Raw genomic sequence first — 18,496 nt, forward strand, 5'->3', positions numbered from 1 at the left:
CCGACCTCTGCCAGAAAGTATTTCTTAAATTGCTTCAATTCGCAGACTGTAATTAGTGAATATTACGTCCATTAATGCTTGAATCTAACCAAAGGCTTTGTTTGGACATAATGGATTCGACGATTATAATTTTACATAATTGAGAACTCTGAAACACAGAGCTTTCGTCAACGATATTCAAAAAAAGCTCAGTTGTCAAGAGATTAATGTACAAAAATCGTAAATAATAATAATAATAATAATAATAATAATAATAATAATAATAATAATAATAATAATAATAATATAATACTTTTTTGCATGAGCAACAGCCACAAGAGGTGTGTCGTGAAAAACAAGTCATCTATGAGCCTTGTTGTCAGCATCTCGGAGCACAATACCACATCACACATTGGACAGTTTTGGGCTCATGTTCGGTGCCCGTGGTATGATCCCACGAGAAACTTTAAATCAACTTAAACAATTTAAAATTTCTGATGCAACGATTGATGCCATAGGATCTCATGTGTTATAATCATCCTTAGCTATAATTAGTAATCCTTTGTACCCAAGAAACTTTTATTGTAAATGATTTCCTTGTTTTCTTATCATTTAGCTTAATGTTTTTTTTTTCTTTCAAATTGTCACATAATTGTTTTTAATCATTGTTCATTGTGAATTGATTGGTAGGCCGATCTATCGAACCCTTATTTAGGGCTGATTTTTTTTAAATTCCTTGAAACTTGTTTTTTTATATAATAATCACTCTAGCACCCCTCCCCCCGAAAGACTAAGTTACATACTCTTGTTCAGGAAGCATTCCACATAATTTTAAGACTTTTATTAAATAACAGACTAAAATGTAAGAAGAAACAATAATTAGAACTTTACATTTTCTCTTTAAACAGTAATTTTTAATTGATTTTTTAAACTACGTCCTTATTTAAATCATATTGTTATTAAAATATATCACAGCAATTAAAATAAGTTCTATTTTAAACGAAAAGTCTTAATATTACCATTGTAGGAGTTGTCTATCTACTCTAAACCCTATTCGAGAAACTTACACATGGGTCTTTCCATGTCAACTAGTCTGACATCTAAACAAATAAAAATGTATATTTTCCATGAAAAGTCTATTTCTGTATTTTAAAATACGCAACATAGTCCAGAAGACATGGATATATAGCATTTTAAAATAAAAATCTACATGTTACCATACATCTATGATACAGGTTCTGGCTGATATGTACATATATTAATTATATTATCAGGCAGCATATCTCGACAATATGTGCCAGAGGACAAACAATTTGTTCATATACATCTGAAGTCTGATTAGTGTAATATGTAACTAGTCAGCGATATATGCAATTCCTTTCGAACTGGCCATCTTACCCCATTATCTCTTGGCCTAGGTGCCTCATGAATGATACCTTGTTGGTGCCACATGTGAGGTCCAGACCTGTCTTCGGACAGTTGACTAAACAATAATGTTACCATAAACAGCAATTAAACTTCGTTAATTGATTGATAATTTCAATCGTGGTTTTGTTTCCTATGTTGGCTATAGTGGGAGTTCATGGCTCTGGCCAAAGAAGGAGATGTAGGCCTATCTATGGAGAAAGCTTCTGTTGTAGTTAAAAAAGTGAAATATCTAAGAGTTATGAATAAGCGTGGACAGTTTGTTTTTGTTTGAAGTGATTAATTTTCGCAGTAAAATCAAACTTTGTGATTACGTTTCTTTCGTTTTATATCTTTAATTAGTTGTATTTTCAAATGTTTCGAGAAAATGGTAAAAATATAATTTAAATTTCATATTTTAACTATTTTGTCAAACCTGTAACGTGTTATAAATATTCTGTATGTCCTTAGTCAAACGCAAATTCATGTTTAAAAAAGGTAATCTTGTTCTAAAAATCTTACAGATATAGAAAAAAATGCCCTTCTCTTTCAGAACTTATCTATTAGCAGAGTTACTGAATGAACTTCAGGTAAAATACTAATGTAAAATTTTGTCACAACCCTAATATTTAGTTCTTCCCTTTCCCCCTTTTCTTAGGCTAAAGATATGTATTTCGAAAATTATGGATCAACAACTGGATATATACCACAGCTTTTTCAACTGCCTGCAAAATAAGAATTTGACATAATTTTATTGGTCAGTTTGTCCAAGTAATGTTTAATTTTACTTAGCGAATGTTAAATTAACAGTCTGTTTATTTTTAATGCTTTGTTAATGTATTTTCCATTTGTTCAACATAATCTTGTTTAAGATAACCAACATTTAACTATAACGTCTGTTAGCACTATTTTAACTACTCAACAGCAGTTGGTAATGATTCTACACATGTAAGACAATTTTTGATTGGCTAAAATTAATCTTTAAATTCTATATTATAGAGTGAGTCATGAAACTTGCATAAAATGACAACCTGTTATAGTAGGCCACATTGCATAAACAAACAAATTGACAAATGAAAGTTGTAGGTGACGTGCTGAATAATAATTTACAAAGTAAGGTTATATTTCCTCATTCCTATTATGGATACGAAATACGAAAGAAATAAAATAACACTGATTTATTTAAACAGTTCAAAGTATTTTTTTAAATGTTATATTACCAGTCATATGCTAAACATTCCCTACAGAGAGACACAAAATATTAATTTCGCAACTTCTGTTCGAACAGCTGTGGAGACATCGGCCATATTTAACTAACTGTTAAACGAGTTAACTGCCCAAAATCCTACATTTCAAATTAACAAACTGTTAACAATCTGTTAAACCAAACTAGTGTTGAAAACATACAATTTTATTAATTAACAAACTGTTTAGAGTTTAACAGTCGTTAAATTTTCTAACAATACTTGGAAAAACCGGCCATCAGTCTTTTAGTCGATATAACTAAGTATTTGTCACAATGGAATTACCCACATACAAGAACAGCAAGGCGACAGGTCATCATCGTAGCTTAGGAATTAGCGAGCTGGACTTTTGCTATGAGGCCGCGCTTGGGCGTGAGTTTGAATCCCGCTTGCGACAATTACATGGATATGTTTATTTTAGAGATTTTCTCCAACAGTAGACTGAATATGAGGTAATCTCATGACGAATCCTCGGACTCATCTCGCCAAATACCATCTCACTATTGCCAAATCCACCAAAGCTAGAGAGCTGTCCAGTTGATACAGTGCCATTAAAATAACGAATTGAGGCGGCCTGGAAACAGTCCTACCCTCGTAATATTCTGGTTTCAAGTTCCACTCGCAACAAATATTTACTCTGCTCATAACTTAATTGCTCCTTAACTTTACGGGAGCAAGAGATAGTTCTTTCTTCCACTTGTTCAGCAATACGGATTTCGATATATTTCCAGCGAAAAGTAGAAATATTAATTCTGTGGTGTTTGGGTAAAGGGAGATAAGTCATAAAAATGAGTTCGGAGATAAATGAAAATTAAACTTGGAACCCTTATTACAAATAATTTTCTACACAAATAAAACACATCAACTGCTAGTATTCTTTCATTTTTGCACACCCACTTGTATAATTTAACTTGTGTGTTCATCTGGGGAACAAAACTGCACGTGGACAAAAAAATGACTTATACCCCTTTACCCGAACACCACAGAATTCTACGTCTATATTATTAATATGTACTATAGCCTAAATACGTTTTCCAGACGATATTCACTTGTAGTTTTTCTTATTTTCCTCCTTTTTATCGTTATCATTTTTCTATTCTAAAACATTTTATCCATTTTACCACTTTCACTTAAATCTTCGTTTCCTATCATTATCTTATCTATATTGATTCGCATTTACATTCTTTTTCCTCCTTATCTCCTTTCCTTAGCTTTCCTTTTCCTTCTCTTCGTCTTTCGCTTTAATTTACCTTTCTTCCACCTTTTTTCCCCCCTTATTCTTCTATATGGGCGTCCTTTAGTGTATCTTCTCTATTCTTCCTCTTTGTTGCCCTCTTTCCTTCCTATTTTCTGCTTTCTCTCTTCTCTTTATTTCTTTTTTCTTTCTGTCCTTCTCTATGCTGCCCTGGGTCCGTCTCAAAGAGCGAAGAACTATTCACTCACTCACTTTACTCTTCAATATTCTACAGAACTCTAACCCTAACTACTTAGCTTCTGGCTTTCAATATTTGTCCTCATCACGAAAGAGATACTCGCTCACAACACCATATCACACTCTCCATTCCTCTTCATCTTACACCGTCTCTGCAGCTCAGCTCTGGAACTCTCTACCACAACATGTCAGAGACTGTTGGATATTGTCTAGTTTCAAAAATAAACTTTTTCAATTCAGACTCTTTTCAATTATAAGCCCTTTTCTCTGCGATAATTTCGTAAAAAAATATATATTTATTTTCCTTCCTTTCCCCTTTTTTGTTCTCTTTATCACCAGATGAATTTATTACCATACCCTTTTTATTGTGAATTTTATTTAATTTTCGTATTTCTTTTCTTATTTTTATTATTATTTTATTACATTCCATTTTGTTATATTCTTCCTTACGTTTTCCATATTAACTATTTGTACTAAATGAGTTGCTTCTATTACATTCCAATGTATTTACTTTCCTTTTTCTTTACGGTATTATTTTTGTGTTGTTTCGTGTCGATTTTTTATGCTATTATTAGAATTTTTTTGTAATATGTTAATATTCTGTTATTTAACTTTTTGTTACATTTTCACTGCTTGTATTCTGAGACAGGCCTATGGCCTTAACTCTGCCAGTATAAATAAATAAATATGTTATTATTATTATTATTATTATTATTATTATTATTATTATTATTATTATTACATCTCCTACTTCTCTTTTTTGTTCCCTTCTTTTCACTTCTTTATAGTATTATTCTTCCCTTCACCACGTATTGTCTTAATCTAAAAGTTTAACCAATAGAATGACAATAAGAATGGCAAGATGTAGCATTAGTTATTTCATAAAACTGAAACGTAATATATGAAGAATATGTCACTTTTTTAATATTATAGGAAAAAATAAAATTACTGTTAATGTATTCAAGGCGTATAATCATTATTCGATATATGAAAAGGGAACATTGATAAAAACATGAAATTACATATAGACTAATTTCGTGAGCAAAATAAATGTTCATTAATGAACGACATTATACATGTAGTTTGGTATGCGTGGCACTTGTTCACAGAAATGAAAGTTGAATTCTGAATAAGAGGGAAATGCTTGGAATATCAGATGCAACAATATAGTTTGCAATAAAACAATTTTTATTCCCTAAACAGGCATGGAATTACATACATATTCGCTACGCCATAAAACAAAACATTTTGCGGCATTTCAGTTTCATTTCATTAATTCACGTCTCTATTATTTGTGTAACGTTATTTTACTTTTGACAGACTTCGTCATTTTATATTTATACATCAATTATCGAAAGTGATACCTTCAAAATTAATTACAATATACAACAATAAATTCTGACTTTAAAATCCTACGCGTTGTTTTTTTCTATCAGTACAGAGTTTGCCACTGGGTACTGATGGATTTAAAATGGTACCTTAAGATCATACAAATACGAACAAAGTAAATTGTGTGAGAAAAACGAACTTCAAAATGAGCATTTAATTATCGAATAATTTCAAGGGAAAAATTGTTCCGGGGCCGGGTATCGATCCCGGGACCTCTGGTTGAACGTACCAGCGCTCTCCCAACTGAGCTACCCGGGAACTCAACCCGACACCGTCTCAACTTTTCAAATCTGCTTTTCAGGGAGCTTTACCTGAAAGACTAGATTTGCATAATATATACGTCACTGTGTACGTTAACAGAAAACCACAATTCCAAGTCACACAGAGATTATGTGCCTCGATGTGGGTCTCTGGCGTTTCGTCAGCCCACGCGAGTTGTGTGGATATAAAGGGAAAAGTTGAGACGGTGTCGGGTGGAGTTCACGGGTAGCTCAGTTGGTAGAGCGCTGGTACGTTCAACCAGAAGTCCCGGGATCGATACCCGGCCCCGGAACAATTTTTCCCTTGAAATTATTCAAATATGCTTTACAGGGAGCTTTACCTGAAATACTAGATTTGCATAATATATACGTCACTGTGTACGTTAACAGAAAACCACAATTCCAAGTCACACAGAGATTATGTGCCTCGATGTGGGTCTCTGGCGTTTCGTCAGCCCACGCGAGTTGTGTGGATATAAAGGGAAAAGTTGAGACGGTGTCGGGCGGAGTTCCCGGGTAGCTCAGTTGGTAGAGCGCTGGTACTTTCAACCAGAGGTCCCGGGATCAATACCCGGCCCCCGGAACAATTTTTCCCTTGAAATTATTCAAATCTGCTTTACAGGGAGCTTTACCTGAAAGACTAGATTTGCAATTTAATTATCTTATTCACATTTTCAAAATTACTTGGGTTATGTGTTCCCCAGTACAATTTAAACAATTGTGTAACCCTCCACGTAAATTATGCATAACACTCTGCAATATCTCAAAACCAATGTTTCTTATTTCTTCTCGTATGCGTTATTTAAGGGGTTAGGTACAGCTTACAGGAGTAAAATTTTTGGAAATTTTCAACATTTTTTCTCCATCACTGTATATTGTACAATAATGAAAATTAGTATGTGTAAAACACTGTCCTTCTGCTATATGAAAAAAATATTTTACGATTTAAAAAAATTATTTATATAATTTTTTAATTCATAATGGTGGTAGTTCACTGTGCAGTGATGAATAATTCACAAACTTGCATAACCATATTCTCTGTCTTTTATTTTATTGCTGAAACACAAGTTTACAACTTCCTAAATAAATAATATTTTTTTTTATTTTGTTTTAAAAGAAAATACCGATATTTGACCATTTTTGTTAATGAATTTATTTTTTATCAGACAATCTATCAAAGTTAGAGAAGTGATCTTGCATCACATTGTAGATATGACATGCATAAATACACACAAAAAATATCATCACAGAATGTTGGATAGTTTTTGAGTTATGTGGAAAACGCTTCGTCACTGCACAGTGAATTAAATTTTGGGAAAAAAAATGTAAATAATTTTTTTAATCGTAAAAATGTTTTTTTTTTTTCATATAGCAGAAGGACATTGTTTTACACATACTAATTTTCATTATTGTACAATATAAAGTAATGGAGGAAAAAAAATGTTGAATATTTCCAAAATTTTACTGCTGTAAGCTGTACCTAAACCTTTAAGCTGTTCTGTAGTACGAGGACGATTCAGGAAGACTTTGGACTTTAAAGAGCCCCATTAATTAGATCCAGAAAGCTTGAGGGCCAAGTGATGTCACCAAATCTTTAAATCACTCCGCCAGGAAACATGGTTCTAAGGGTAGTGAAGCTGTCTCTTGCGGTATGAGCCGTTGCACTATCTTGTTGAAAGAGAGCATTATTTATCCCAAGTCTGCACAATTCTTTTAAGAGTCCTTCTCGGAATAACTAATTCAACGCCAGAAAACTTCTTGCCCTGGCAGATCCCACGAAAACTGACATGAACACGAACATTTCTAACCTATTTTAAAATCATATCCCGTTTGGGTATCCTATCTTGGAACTCGAAACTCAGTTATAAAATTTCTTCGTATCTGCATATTGCTCCAGTTAAAAAAATCTCCATCTGAATATACGTCGTCACTATTGTCGACTGGAAGACACGCGACTAGTTAATGTTTGTAAACAAAACGCACGGGCCAAGGATGCCTATTGTGATAGTCCTACAGCTACTTTATCCGAATTTTAATGATGAGGAATTATTTGGCGAGATGAGGCAGAGAATCCGCCATAGATTACCTAAAACTTTTTCCATAATTCATTCCCTCAGACACTTAATCAACGTTTTACCTCTCAGCCTTAAAAAGAACCTGATCCAAACTTTAGTTGTGCCCCACTTCGATTATTGCGATTCTCTATTCACGAATCTAAATACTGATCTTGCCCATAGACTACAGCGTGTTCACAATATCTGCGTTCGTTTCGTTTGTAACATTAGAAAATTCGATCATGTAACACCGTCACTAGAACTGTTGTCTTGGAGTCCACTTAAAGAAAGAAGATTCTTCAACTCTCTCTTATTACTATTGAAAATCATCCACACCTCCACACCCTCTTACCTAGCATCTCGTTTTGTTTACCTTTCACCACCTCGAACCCGCAACATGTACCTTCTCTCTATTCCTCTGCACAGAACATTCTTCTACTCATCATCTTTCAGCATATCTATTCCACGCCTCTGGAATTCTCTCCCTGACCATGTCAGAGACTGTCGGATGCTGTTGTAAAATTGACAATTAATATGTAATTATTATTATTATTATTATTATTATTATTATTACTATTATTATTAGTTATCACTATCATCATTGCTATCTCTGTTTTCTTTCTTTTTTCTTGTATTAGCTCGATGAGAGCTCTATAGTGTTCTTTTGACTCTGTTGACCCTCTATAGGGCTTTAACTTAATCTGTATTATTTTCATCAGTGTTCGTATTTCTTTTTTGTATTTAAATGTGCTATCTGGTAGGATGGAAGAGAAGGCCTTATGGCCTTAATCCTGTCAGTTTAAATAAATAAATAACTATTTATATTCTACTTTCATTCTATACCTGGACGAAACTATGGAAACCAGCTCATCAAGTTTAATTAGGCCTATATGTGTCTAACAACGATGAGATATTTCATTCAAAATAAGAATTCAACAACAAGTGAAATTTATAGAACAGGACGTTCCAGTCGAAATATATCACTCGGAGACACGAACCATTAACACAAGGTCTAGGAAAACGATAAAACCAATAGAAAAGCTGTTATATTGTGTGATAATAGCAACACTCTCAAATAAAAAAAGAAACGAAAACATTAAGAAGGATCTCGAGGTGAGGAACCTACATACTAATCTGAAACAGCCACGAGGCGGCAGCGCATTTGCCTGCTGATCTGGAGTTGCGCTCGGGCGTAAGTTCGATTACCGCTTGGGCTGATTAACTGGTTGGGTTTTTTCGAGGTTTTCCCCAATCGTAAGGCAAATGTCAGGTAATCTATGGCGAATCCTCTGCCTCATCTCACCAAATACCATCTCGCTATCACCAATTCCATTAACGCTAAACAACCTAGTAGTTAAGCGTCGTTAAAAACCAAGTAAAAAACCTGAAACTCCGTAGAAAAAAGAGAGTAACATGAAATTCGCATGGCAGCAGAGTGCATTCCAAGAATAATATTAAATGTGCACCGTATGGAAGGATAAACTTCGTAAGACGAGAAGAAGATGGAGGAAGGGATCACAAGAATCACATATTAATGAAGATGATGCCATTTATTTATTATTATTATTATTATTATTATTATTATTATTATTATTATTATTATTATTATTATTCGCCAGTCATTAAAAATATAGAATGAAGTTTTCCATCAGTGTCCACTTTAGAAGCTAGATTTCATGCTTAACTGGGGGAGGTGTGACTACATAAATTCTTGTAACAAAGACAGCAGAGCAGGTTTAGCGTGGCTAAGATTGGGGGCATGGAAGGGTAATCAAATTGTCAACGAAGAAGGGAAGCGTCTTTGTCCGCTTTGCAGAGAAAAGGACTCCTATAAACATATTTTATTACAGTGTGTCGAATTGGAACATGTACGGAGAAAATATCTACCACCCTCAATGCTTAGTCAGAATTGGAGTTCGCTTGCATGTCTTGACCTCATGGGGAATAGAGAATGGAAACAAAAGATTGGGTTGTTGCTCTTGAAAGGGAGAAAGATTAGAACTTCAGTTGTGGAAGTTTGTGACGCGAACTGAGGAAGGGATAATAGTACCTACCCAACTGTACACTTTTATGTCTTTTAGGTTAGGATATATTATATAATGTGTTTTATTGTGCCCTTTTCATTTTAATATGTGTTCGTTTAGCGATTAGTTGGATATAATCATAGGTGGGGGGGATCCTACAAAGGAGGACTTGTTTTGGGTACAAAGCACGTACGGTCAGAAGACCCGTGCATTGGATTTTAGAGAAAATTATGATAATATAAAATCTGTATGTATAATATTACTCAATAAATCCTCTATCTATCTACTACTTTAGAAGCTTCATAACCAAATTAATCTTGCAAGAACCTAATCAACAAAGCTGAAGACTGGTAACCACAAAATACTGTATACAGTCTACTAGAAACAATAATAACTTAACAAAAATGCAGAAATTATGCATAATGTAATAGAACATTAATGTATAGGGTTATTCAAAAGTAAGTTCCCATTGTGAAACAGCTGTATCTTCTGTACATACCAGCAGTTTGGTTTCATAAGGTACCATTACTGTGTAGAAGGTTTGGTTTTTTTATATCGTTGCGTGTTTTGTTGCTGTGATACTGTGTCACTCTCGTATAAACAATAATTGTTATTCAGAATACAGACGGTAGTTGTAGGAGAGTAATTTTAATAATTTTTACAATGGTTTTATCTTTACGAGTTCGAATTAGCCTCCTTCAGTGCTATTACGAATGCAATAGATAATATGCATATGCATTGAGAAGATATCGAACATTACATGGATTGACAAATGGGCAGATAAGGCATATTTCGAATTGAACGGTGTTAACACTCATAATTGCACGATATGGGCAGAAGATAATCCAACACAATTATACAGCAAGGATTACATAATATCAAGGTTACTGTCTGATGTGATTTTACGTCACATTTCATAATAGGATCTTATTTCTATGAAGAAATTGAAAATGGACAAACAAAAACAGTGACGATAACCGGGCAGCGATATTTTCAAATGTTGCAAGACTTTGCAATACCAGCGTTATAGAATCACAAAATCAAAAACATTGTTTCCATGCAAGACGGCGCTCCATCTCACATACACAATAATGTAAAAACACTATTGCGCAACACATTTGGTGATCGTGTAATTAGTAGCCATTTTTCGAACAGTTGACCTTCTAGATCACCAGACATAAATCCAGCTGATACTGGTTGTGGGGTTATCTAACAGAAAAGGTATTTCTTAGTAGACCTACTACACATGAGGAACTGAAACAGTCAATATCAGACGTCATTGAAAAAATCCCTAGGAATGTGCTTTTACTGATGCCGTTTATAGCATAGAAGAAAGACTATTTCTTATTGAACAACACGGTGGTGATTATAGTTACATTTTTCGTGTTTTAATAAAATCCCATTTATTAATGACAAATTGGTGTTTTTATTTTTGTGAAATCTAAGCATTTGGTAAACTTATTACCATTTCAAAATGGGAACCTACTTTTGAATAACCTTATAAAAATCCTAAGGAGAAACTTCCCTACGAGTAGTCCGATTCGTCCTATCATTTAAATTTCACCATCATTCATTCATTCATTCATTCATTCATTCATTCACTTTTGATATGATATTTACGTTTACTGTTGGAAGAATGTCGATGTACCACAGAGTTGTCAATGATCTTGTGTGTTCCTTATTCTCAGGTTAGAGTCTCCCACTCGTTCGTTGGAAGTGCGGGCCCCGTTGGGGGTCCTCATGGAGTCCCGAGCGGGAGATATCAGCGCCTCATGCCTCACAGACCTCAAACTCCAGTCCGTCGCCGGAGCGGTAAGTACATTATTCAAATCTATGATAAGATTAGGTTGGATAAGATTATAGGATTATACGGGTCTATCCTTACATTACAATGCATTAGGAATAGAATATAAGCTTTAATATACATCAGCCTTAATGTTTTGTACACCCCAGGAAACCTAATATTTTTACTCAGTTCAGCTTTGTCCATAAATGTTCCCGGAATTGTAGAAGTTTCTTCAGAACTAGACACTGTGCTTCTCTTTTATGTATTTTCTGACTCGACCATCAGAGACCCATTCAATCTAATAGAATGAGAGTTTGGCTGCAGTAAGAGCCTTCATCATTATGCGCATGCGCTTACAGTATATGTGTCTCGAAGTGATGGTTTGAGTTTAACGTAACCCGAGGTTAAGCAAGGTTAAGTCTGCGCCTGCCTTATTTGTTTATTTGTTTATTTTTTTACTTTGGTTACTTAACGACGCTGTATCAACTACGAGGTTATTTAGCGTCGATGTAATTGGTGATAGCAGATGATATTTGACGAGATGATACCGAGGATTCGCCATAGATTACCTGCCATTTACCTTATGGTTGGGGAAAACCTCGGAAAAACTCAAGCAGGTAATCATCCCAAGCGGGAATCGAATCCGCTCTGGAACGCAACTTCGAATCGGCAGGCAAGCGCCTTAGCCGACTGAGCTATGCCGGTGGCTCTTATTTATTATGCTGAGCACGCTTTTGCGTTGTGAGTGAAGAGGGAAAGAATCTTCTGGAAGAAACCTAGGTGAATATACATGGTGATTCATGATGCATGACCCGCGCTTTAGGAACAAGTTATATTGGTAATTCGGAACAAAATAGTCATGGTCCAATTATCATCAGTTATTAGGGGAAAGGACTCGGAGTACGCACATAAATTAATTTGCTTGCCAGCATTAAAGTTGAGTGACAAAGTAAAAACTTTTCATGTTATTGAAGTTATTGAACATTGTTTATTTAAACATAAAACACAAATCAGTTACACAAGAAATTATAGACGAGTATTAGCCCTTTAATCAAAATCTGGGCATTGCGCACTCTTGTAGGAACAAGCATCTAACATATGAGGTGTATAGTTCCAAAAGTCGACATCTGCCAATTTTATGAAAAATGAGTTACGATCATTTCTTATATCTTTGGGTTGAAATACATTGGAAAAACATTATTTCATCCTCAAAAACTCGATATTTCTAACATAAATGAAGCTTTAAAATATGGAGTTTTTTCCAAAACCCGACTTATTTTGTTAAGGTATTGTTCCAAAACTCGACATATGCAGTTTATTCCAAAGTCCGACATTTACACTTCCATTGTGTGAACTATGAAGGCCAGTAACGTTCCAGAAGTCGACATCTTTGCTCAAGACAAAGAAAGTGTGTGATTTCTTTATGCCACTAATGTTTTCTTTTAGAATATCATAATTCTTCAGTGCACGGAACTTACTGGGAAAATTGACTATGGAACTTTAGCTGAATAAGAATATGCTTCATTATATTGATACTTCAGAGCTGTGCTGATTTTTACAACGTGTTGACGTGTTGTGTGAGCTTCTTATAGAAGTAAAATTTTCATAGAATCTCACATACAGATTTCGCCTTCAGAGCTGGGCGTGGAAGAAGGAGAGTCGGTAATACAAAGAACTAGACAAAACACAGAAAAGGGATAGGAAGTTAAGTTGTATGCTAACTGTAATGTTTGTCTTTACAGTGATTGTGCGATGCTTGCCTGTATTTGATAATTTTTTGTATTGATTATTGGTCTGAGAACTGAAAACTTTACCCATAAACCAATTAAGTTTCCTAACTCAGTGTGATATCAACCATTTTTACAAAGTGTTTTACAGCGTCCCCAATAAGTTGGTTCAAGATGAATTCATACTGAAAACACAACAGCTGATTATCCTAAAACATATTTTGTTAATAGAACAGTGAGACATCAGAGGATGGGAGCAGGTCGTGTTCTACCAGTTTACCGACAAACTTTCTTAAAAATCTTGCAAGTGTCAAAGAATTGGGTGGGACTTCTATTTACGTGGCATTTAAAAATTGGACTTCCGACAGTAAAAAAAGAAGAGAAGAGGATACATGTAGCAAGAAATGTAAAATAAAGTGATATGCTATGAAAGACTTCATCGAACAATTAGGTACAATGAGTCACTCCATATCCTCCATACCAACGGATAGATTTTGTTATGGAATTGAGAAGGAGGAAAAGAAGATGAACATTATGAAATCCGAAGATTACTGCAATATCGTCAACAGGAATGGCACCATAAACAAGTTAAGTATAGACTGTCCAGTTTATGACTGCAAACGAATATACAAACTGTTTTGAAGCCACCAATTGGCTGGCATTTCAAACTAAAATTCTGTAAAAGGATCAAGATAAGGGAATAAGAAATGGAGTTGCGATAAGGGGTGAACAAAATTATAGAAGAATTGTAAATTTGTACAAAGGATTTTGAAAAATGGGAAAACGTGCTTTGGATGGAAAAATCACACTTGCATAAAAACACATGCATAAGGAAGAACTAAGTAATGTTAACAAATTACTTAAAGAAATGTTTAAGATAACTGGAGAGACATGGAAACTTTGGAATATTGCAAGAATATTACAGACCGTATTTATAACGAGGATGAGGATGAAGAAGATTGACTATCTGTGAACCACAGGGAGAAGACAATTTCAGAATTTAAAATGTACACTTAATGAAGGTTAAATATAATATTCTGATGATATATATATATATATATGTATATATATATAAATGACAATTTTTTATTAAATTCCATGGATTCAATAAAATTAATAGCTTTTTAGTATAAAATGTGGATTATTTATGGGAAATAATGTTATTAGAATTTCCAAAATCCGACATATATTTTATTGTTAGTTCCAAAATCCGACATATGCAATAGTTAGTTCCAAAACACGACATGTTCATATTTAATAATCTAATAACTCTTACAAAAATACATACTTTTAGTTCAAACATGTAATTTTATCCTCAGCTTTACTATTAAAGACTATTATAAAAATTTCCTGCACATCTCAACACTGGAAATACTACAGATAGTTTTTTGGCTTTTTCTCTAAACCACTTAGAAAGCAAATGTCGGGTTTTGGAACTATACACCTCATATGTCACAAATAAATACACCAATTCCCTCATAGCATGAGCAGGCTTCATGCCACCATTCTTTGCAGTTTTCACATTGCACCCAGTCTTCTGTCAACGGTTCCTGATATTTTTCACCACAACCTGGACAGAAAATATTGTAATTTTCTTTGGATGTTGTGAGAGTTTCTGGGTCAATCCTCAGTCGCTTTTTCTCCTTTGACCGAATGGACTTCTGATCATTTCCTTTGGTTTGTTTCCTCTCTGATGTCTCCAGGGCATTCTTGTATGGAGATAAACTCATTATTTCTGATTTCTTCCCCGTCCTCTTCCTTTTTTGATTGGAGGTTTGCTGAAGGTAGACGAAGCAGAGTGAACGGCGAGCAAACTTGTCCATTCAGATTATTTTCACCCTCAGGACGAGAAATAGAATTTGTTTGAAATGTATCGTGACGGACTTATTGAGATTCCTCTACATCAGGATTTAACTGATTTCCTGTTGAGGCTCCCTTTCTTCAGTCTCTTGATTGGGTTCTAGCCTAGATGTCACTGCAGACGGTAGGAAATCATCCTCCGTGAATATTTCTGGGTTGAAAGGGAAGATTTCTGTGGCACGGAATGAATTCTTCGAATTTTCCAGAGTAGCTACCCTTTCATATGCTTTACAGAACAGAGAAGACACTTCACTGTGAGTTATCACACGTCCTGGATAACCAGAAATTTATCACACTCTGTAGAATAGGCAGATTTAAGAGGCCCAAAGAAGCATTTATCAAGGGGCTGGATCATGTGAATCGCTTGTGGGGCAGAGTAAGAAGTATGATGAAGTGTTCTCTGCAGTATAATATTGCTTCCAAGCTGCAATGCAAAGTGTGGTTATCAAGGACTAGAAGAGCTGGATCAACCTTGGTTGGCTTTACAAATTTTGTGAAATGTTGCAACCATTCCACGAAAAGCTCCGTGTTCATGAATCCAGAATCCGAAATTAGGTGCAAGGAGCCTTCAGAAGCATAATTCAGGATTGAGTCTCTTCCTCGGAAAAATAATAGCTGGAGGAATATAGATGTTTGTTGAAGACAGACAACATACAATTGAAACTGTCTGTCCTCTCTCAGGTGATACAACTTTGTAAATGTACTAAAGTATACCTACTTAGTAGAAAATTTTATATAAAAATTAATCTTTATAAACATCAACAAGAAACACTAACATTTCTAAAACAAGTTTAAACTGCTCTATTTTATCCGACAATGATATAAATGTTACTGTCCTCCAAGAGTACGCACGCACTCTTGAGGGAACCAGCTGTGCGCCCTCTTTGAGGCCTGGTTGTACTGACAAAAAATTACAATAGATGGAATTAGCATGCAATAACTGATTTCCCGCTTTGTGCGAGCTCACAAGTAATGGAAGAAAGTTTTCCATGAGCACATAGTAAAACCTATTTCAAAATTATTTCCTGAGAAAGAAACTAATTTCAAAATACACAAAATTACAAGATTAGTATAAAAATTGCAACTTACCAATAACTAATATAATCCTCAGCAATAAAAAGTGACTTCTATATCAGAACATTGCTTATGAAGATACCTTCTTACAAGTTACATTTTAGTTCGTTGCAATGCAGCCAACATAGAAAATTAAAGCTGCGTACTCTTGTAGAATTGCGCGCTCTTTAGGTAACTACCCCTACTTATTTATAAAATTCGTACATCGTACTGTAAATCAGAATTGTAATTTGTTTGCTTCTTAATACAAAGAGTAGGGCTGTACTAACGGGAGTGGAATTCCTCTGTGACGTGAAGTACGAGGAGAGGGGTAGAATAGTTTAAGCTTGGTGATATCAGCTGTACATGAATGAACCTAACACCAGCATTTCGCAGTGTTCCATTGGAAAATGTCCCTTTAGAGACTAAACGACTTAGGGCCTATGTATTATTAACATGATGATGATCTTCCTCACTTTTCTAGTGTAGAAGCAGCTCACTTACATGAACATTTCCCTCGGCGATGGATCGGAAGCGGTGGCCTACGAAATTGCCAAGCAAACCACAATAGCTAATCCTTTTAGATCTTTACATTGGAGGGTAAATGAAAGATTTTGTGTATCAAACGAAAGTACAAATAAAAGACCACTTACTTGCCCTATGTGAACTCTACTGTGATCATTCACCATGCCGAACTACGAAATGCTACGCCAGCGATTCACATCCGTGCGGTCAAGGAAGAGTATTTTAAAATCTGCTCCTAAATTGAGGTACGCTTATTTTCCATTTAATATAGTATTTTTTAATAATTTTTCTATATATTTTTAATTGTTTCCCTTTTATTCCAATCATAACCACTTCTACTTTCTTAGAATTCGAACAGCTGTAGCTGTTAATACTGATCATTTGATCTATGTTTACGTTACATATTTTGTTCGAAATGGCTTATAGAACTGATTGCCAAATCGCGGGGCGTACCTCATGGACCACTCTGTGTACAAATTCTGAGATAAACAGTTACTAATCTTCTTTACCCACATTATAAATATGTTTATGCAATTAAGATAAATAAGCGACCCTAATTTAAACAAATGAAGATGTAGTTATTTTTCGGTCCTCAAATTTTATTATTATTATTTTACCCTCTTTTTATATTGATTGTATTATTTTATTTCTATTTTTATTGTTGTAATTATGTTCTGTAGTCTGATGTATTATTCTGTATTACCGTATATGTTCTGTGTTATATGTTCTGTTCTGTATTATTACATAAATTTGTACTTGACCATGTTATAGCATCTTCCGATGCATTTGAAATTTGAAATAAACATTTGTTGCTGTATTTGAAATAAAGAATTTAACCGTGTAATATTGAGTTCATACAATTCCATAGGCTATAACTGAGCTGAAGAAAATCCAATGAACTGAGCTAAGTTTTATTGAAATGAGTTTAGACTGATATCACTAAAGTTTAAGTTCAACAGAATTGAATTGAATTGAGTTGAATAAGTTAATAACTTAATTATTTTATTAGACTGAACTAAGATAAATTGAAGCCTCTGACTCTCTCGGCCGGCCTCCATGGATATGTCAAGCACGGTAGCTGGTGGCCAGCAGCGGAACCCACTCCCCTCCCGACGGGAGAGGGAGCTTACACCTCAGACCGTTTGAGGGGGGAATGTGGGAGCTGTTGGGGTGGAATGGTACACATATTTCGAAGGGTGGTGGGACTGGTCGTCAGGGTGTTAGCAGTTAGAACAGTTCGTGGCGGAATGGAATAAAGGCATACCTCTATCTCTGTTTAAAATGATAGGATTCAGAAAAACACATAAAATTTGATTAATTTATTAATCAACCTAGGGCCCTATGCATTTTAAGGTAGAAAGATAGACGTGTATTGTACGCAATACCATGCCAAGAAAGAATATATGACATTATCTATAAAGAGAACTTAGTAATTTTATAGCTTTAATGCTTAATGGAATTGGAATGTGTCTTATTCCATTCAGACAATCAATTAAAATTCTGGAAATAAGATACACGAGCAGCGTACATACTGTAATACTGAGAACAAAGCATATATGTCTGACAATTTCTTTTCTTTTGAGTACTGGGAATTTTCCCTACCATTGTTATTGTAGCAATATCCCGTAAACGCCATATCATCATCTCGATCTAGGTGTAGCCAGCGGGACTCTTGCTACGAGATTCTGCCCAGGTGTAGATTCGAATCCCACTTAGACTGAATATCGAGTTTCACCCCTCCCAATTGCAAGGCGAATTT

General features: G+C 34.7%; 1 protein-coding gene across 3 annotated transcripts in view; it reads left to right on the forward strand.

Annotated features, from left to right (window-relative positions):
• Scgdelta (sarcoglycan delta) overlaps window positions 1-18,496 on the forward strand; it is a 436,735-nt gene that overhangs the window by 358,216 nt on the left and 60,023 nt on the right. For all 3 annotated transcript variants that reach the window (XM_069847984.1, XM_069847983.1, XM_069847982.1), the window contains exon 8: window positions 11,475-11,598. In XM_069847984.1, the coding sequence (XP_069704085.1) occupies window positions 11,475-11,598 (124 nt within the window). The remainder of the gene's footprint in view (window positions 1-11,474; window positions 11,599-18,496) is intronic.

The sequence above is a fragment of the Periplaneta americana genome, chromosome 15 (genome assembly GCF_040183065.1).
Source record: "Periplaneta americana isolate PAMFEO1 chromosome 15, P.americana_PAMFEO1_priV1, whole genome shotgun sequence".
NCBI classification, from domain to species: Eukaryota; Metazoa; Arthropoda; class Insecta; order Blattodea; family Blattidae; genus Periplaneta; species Periplaneta americana.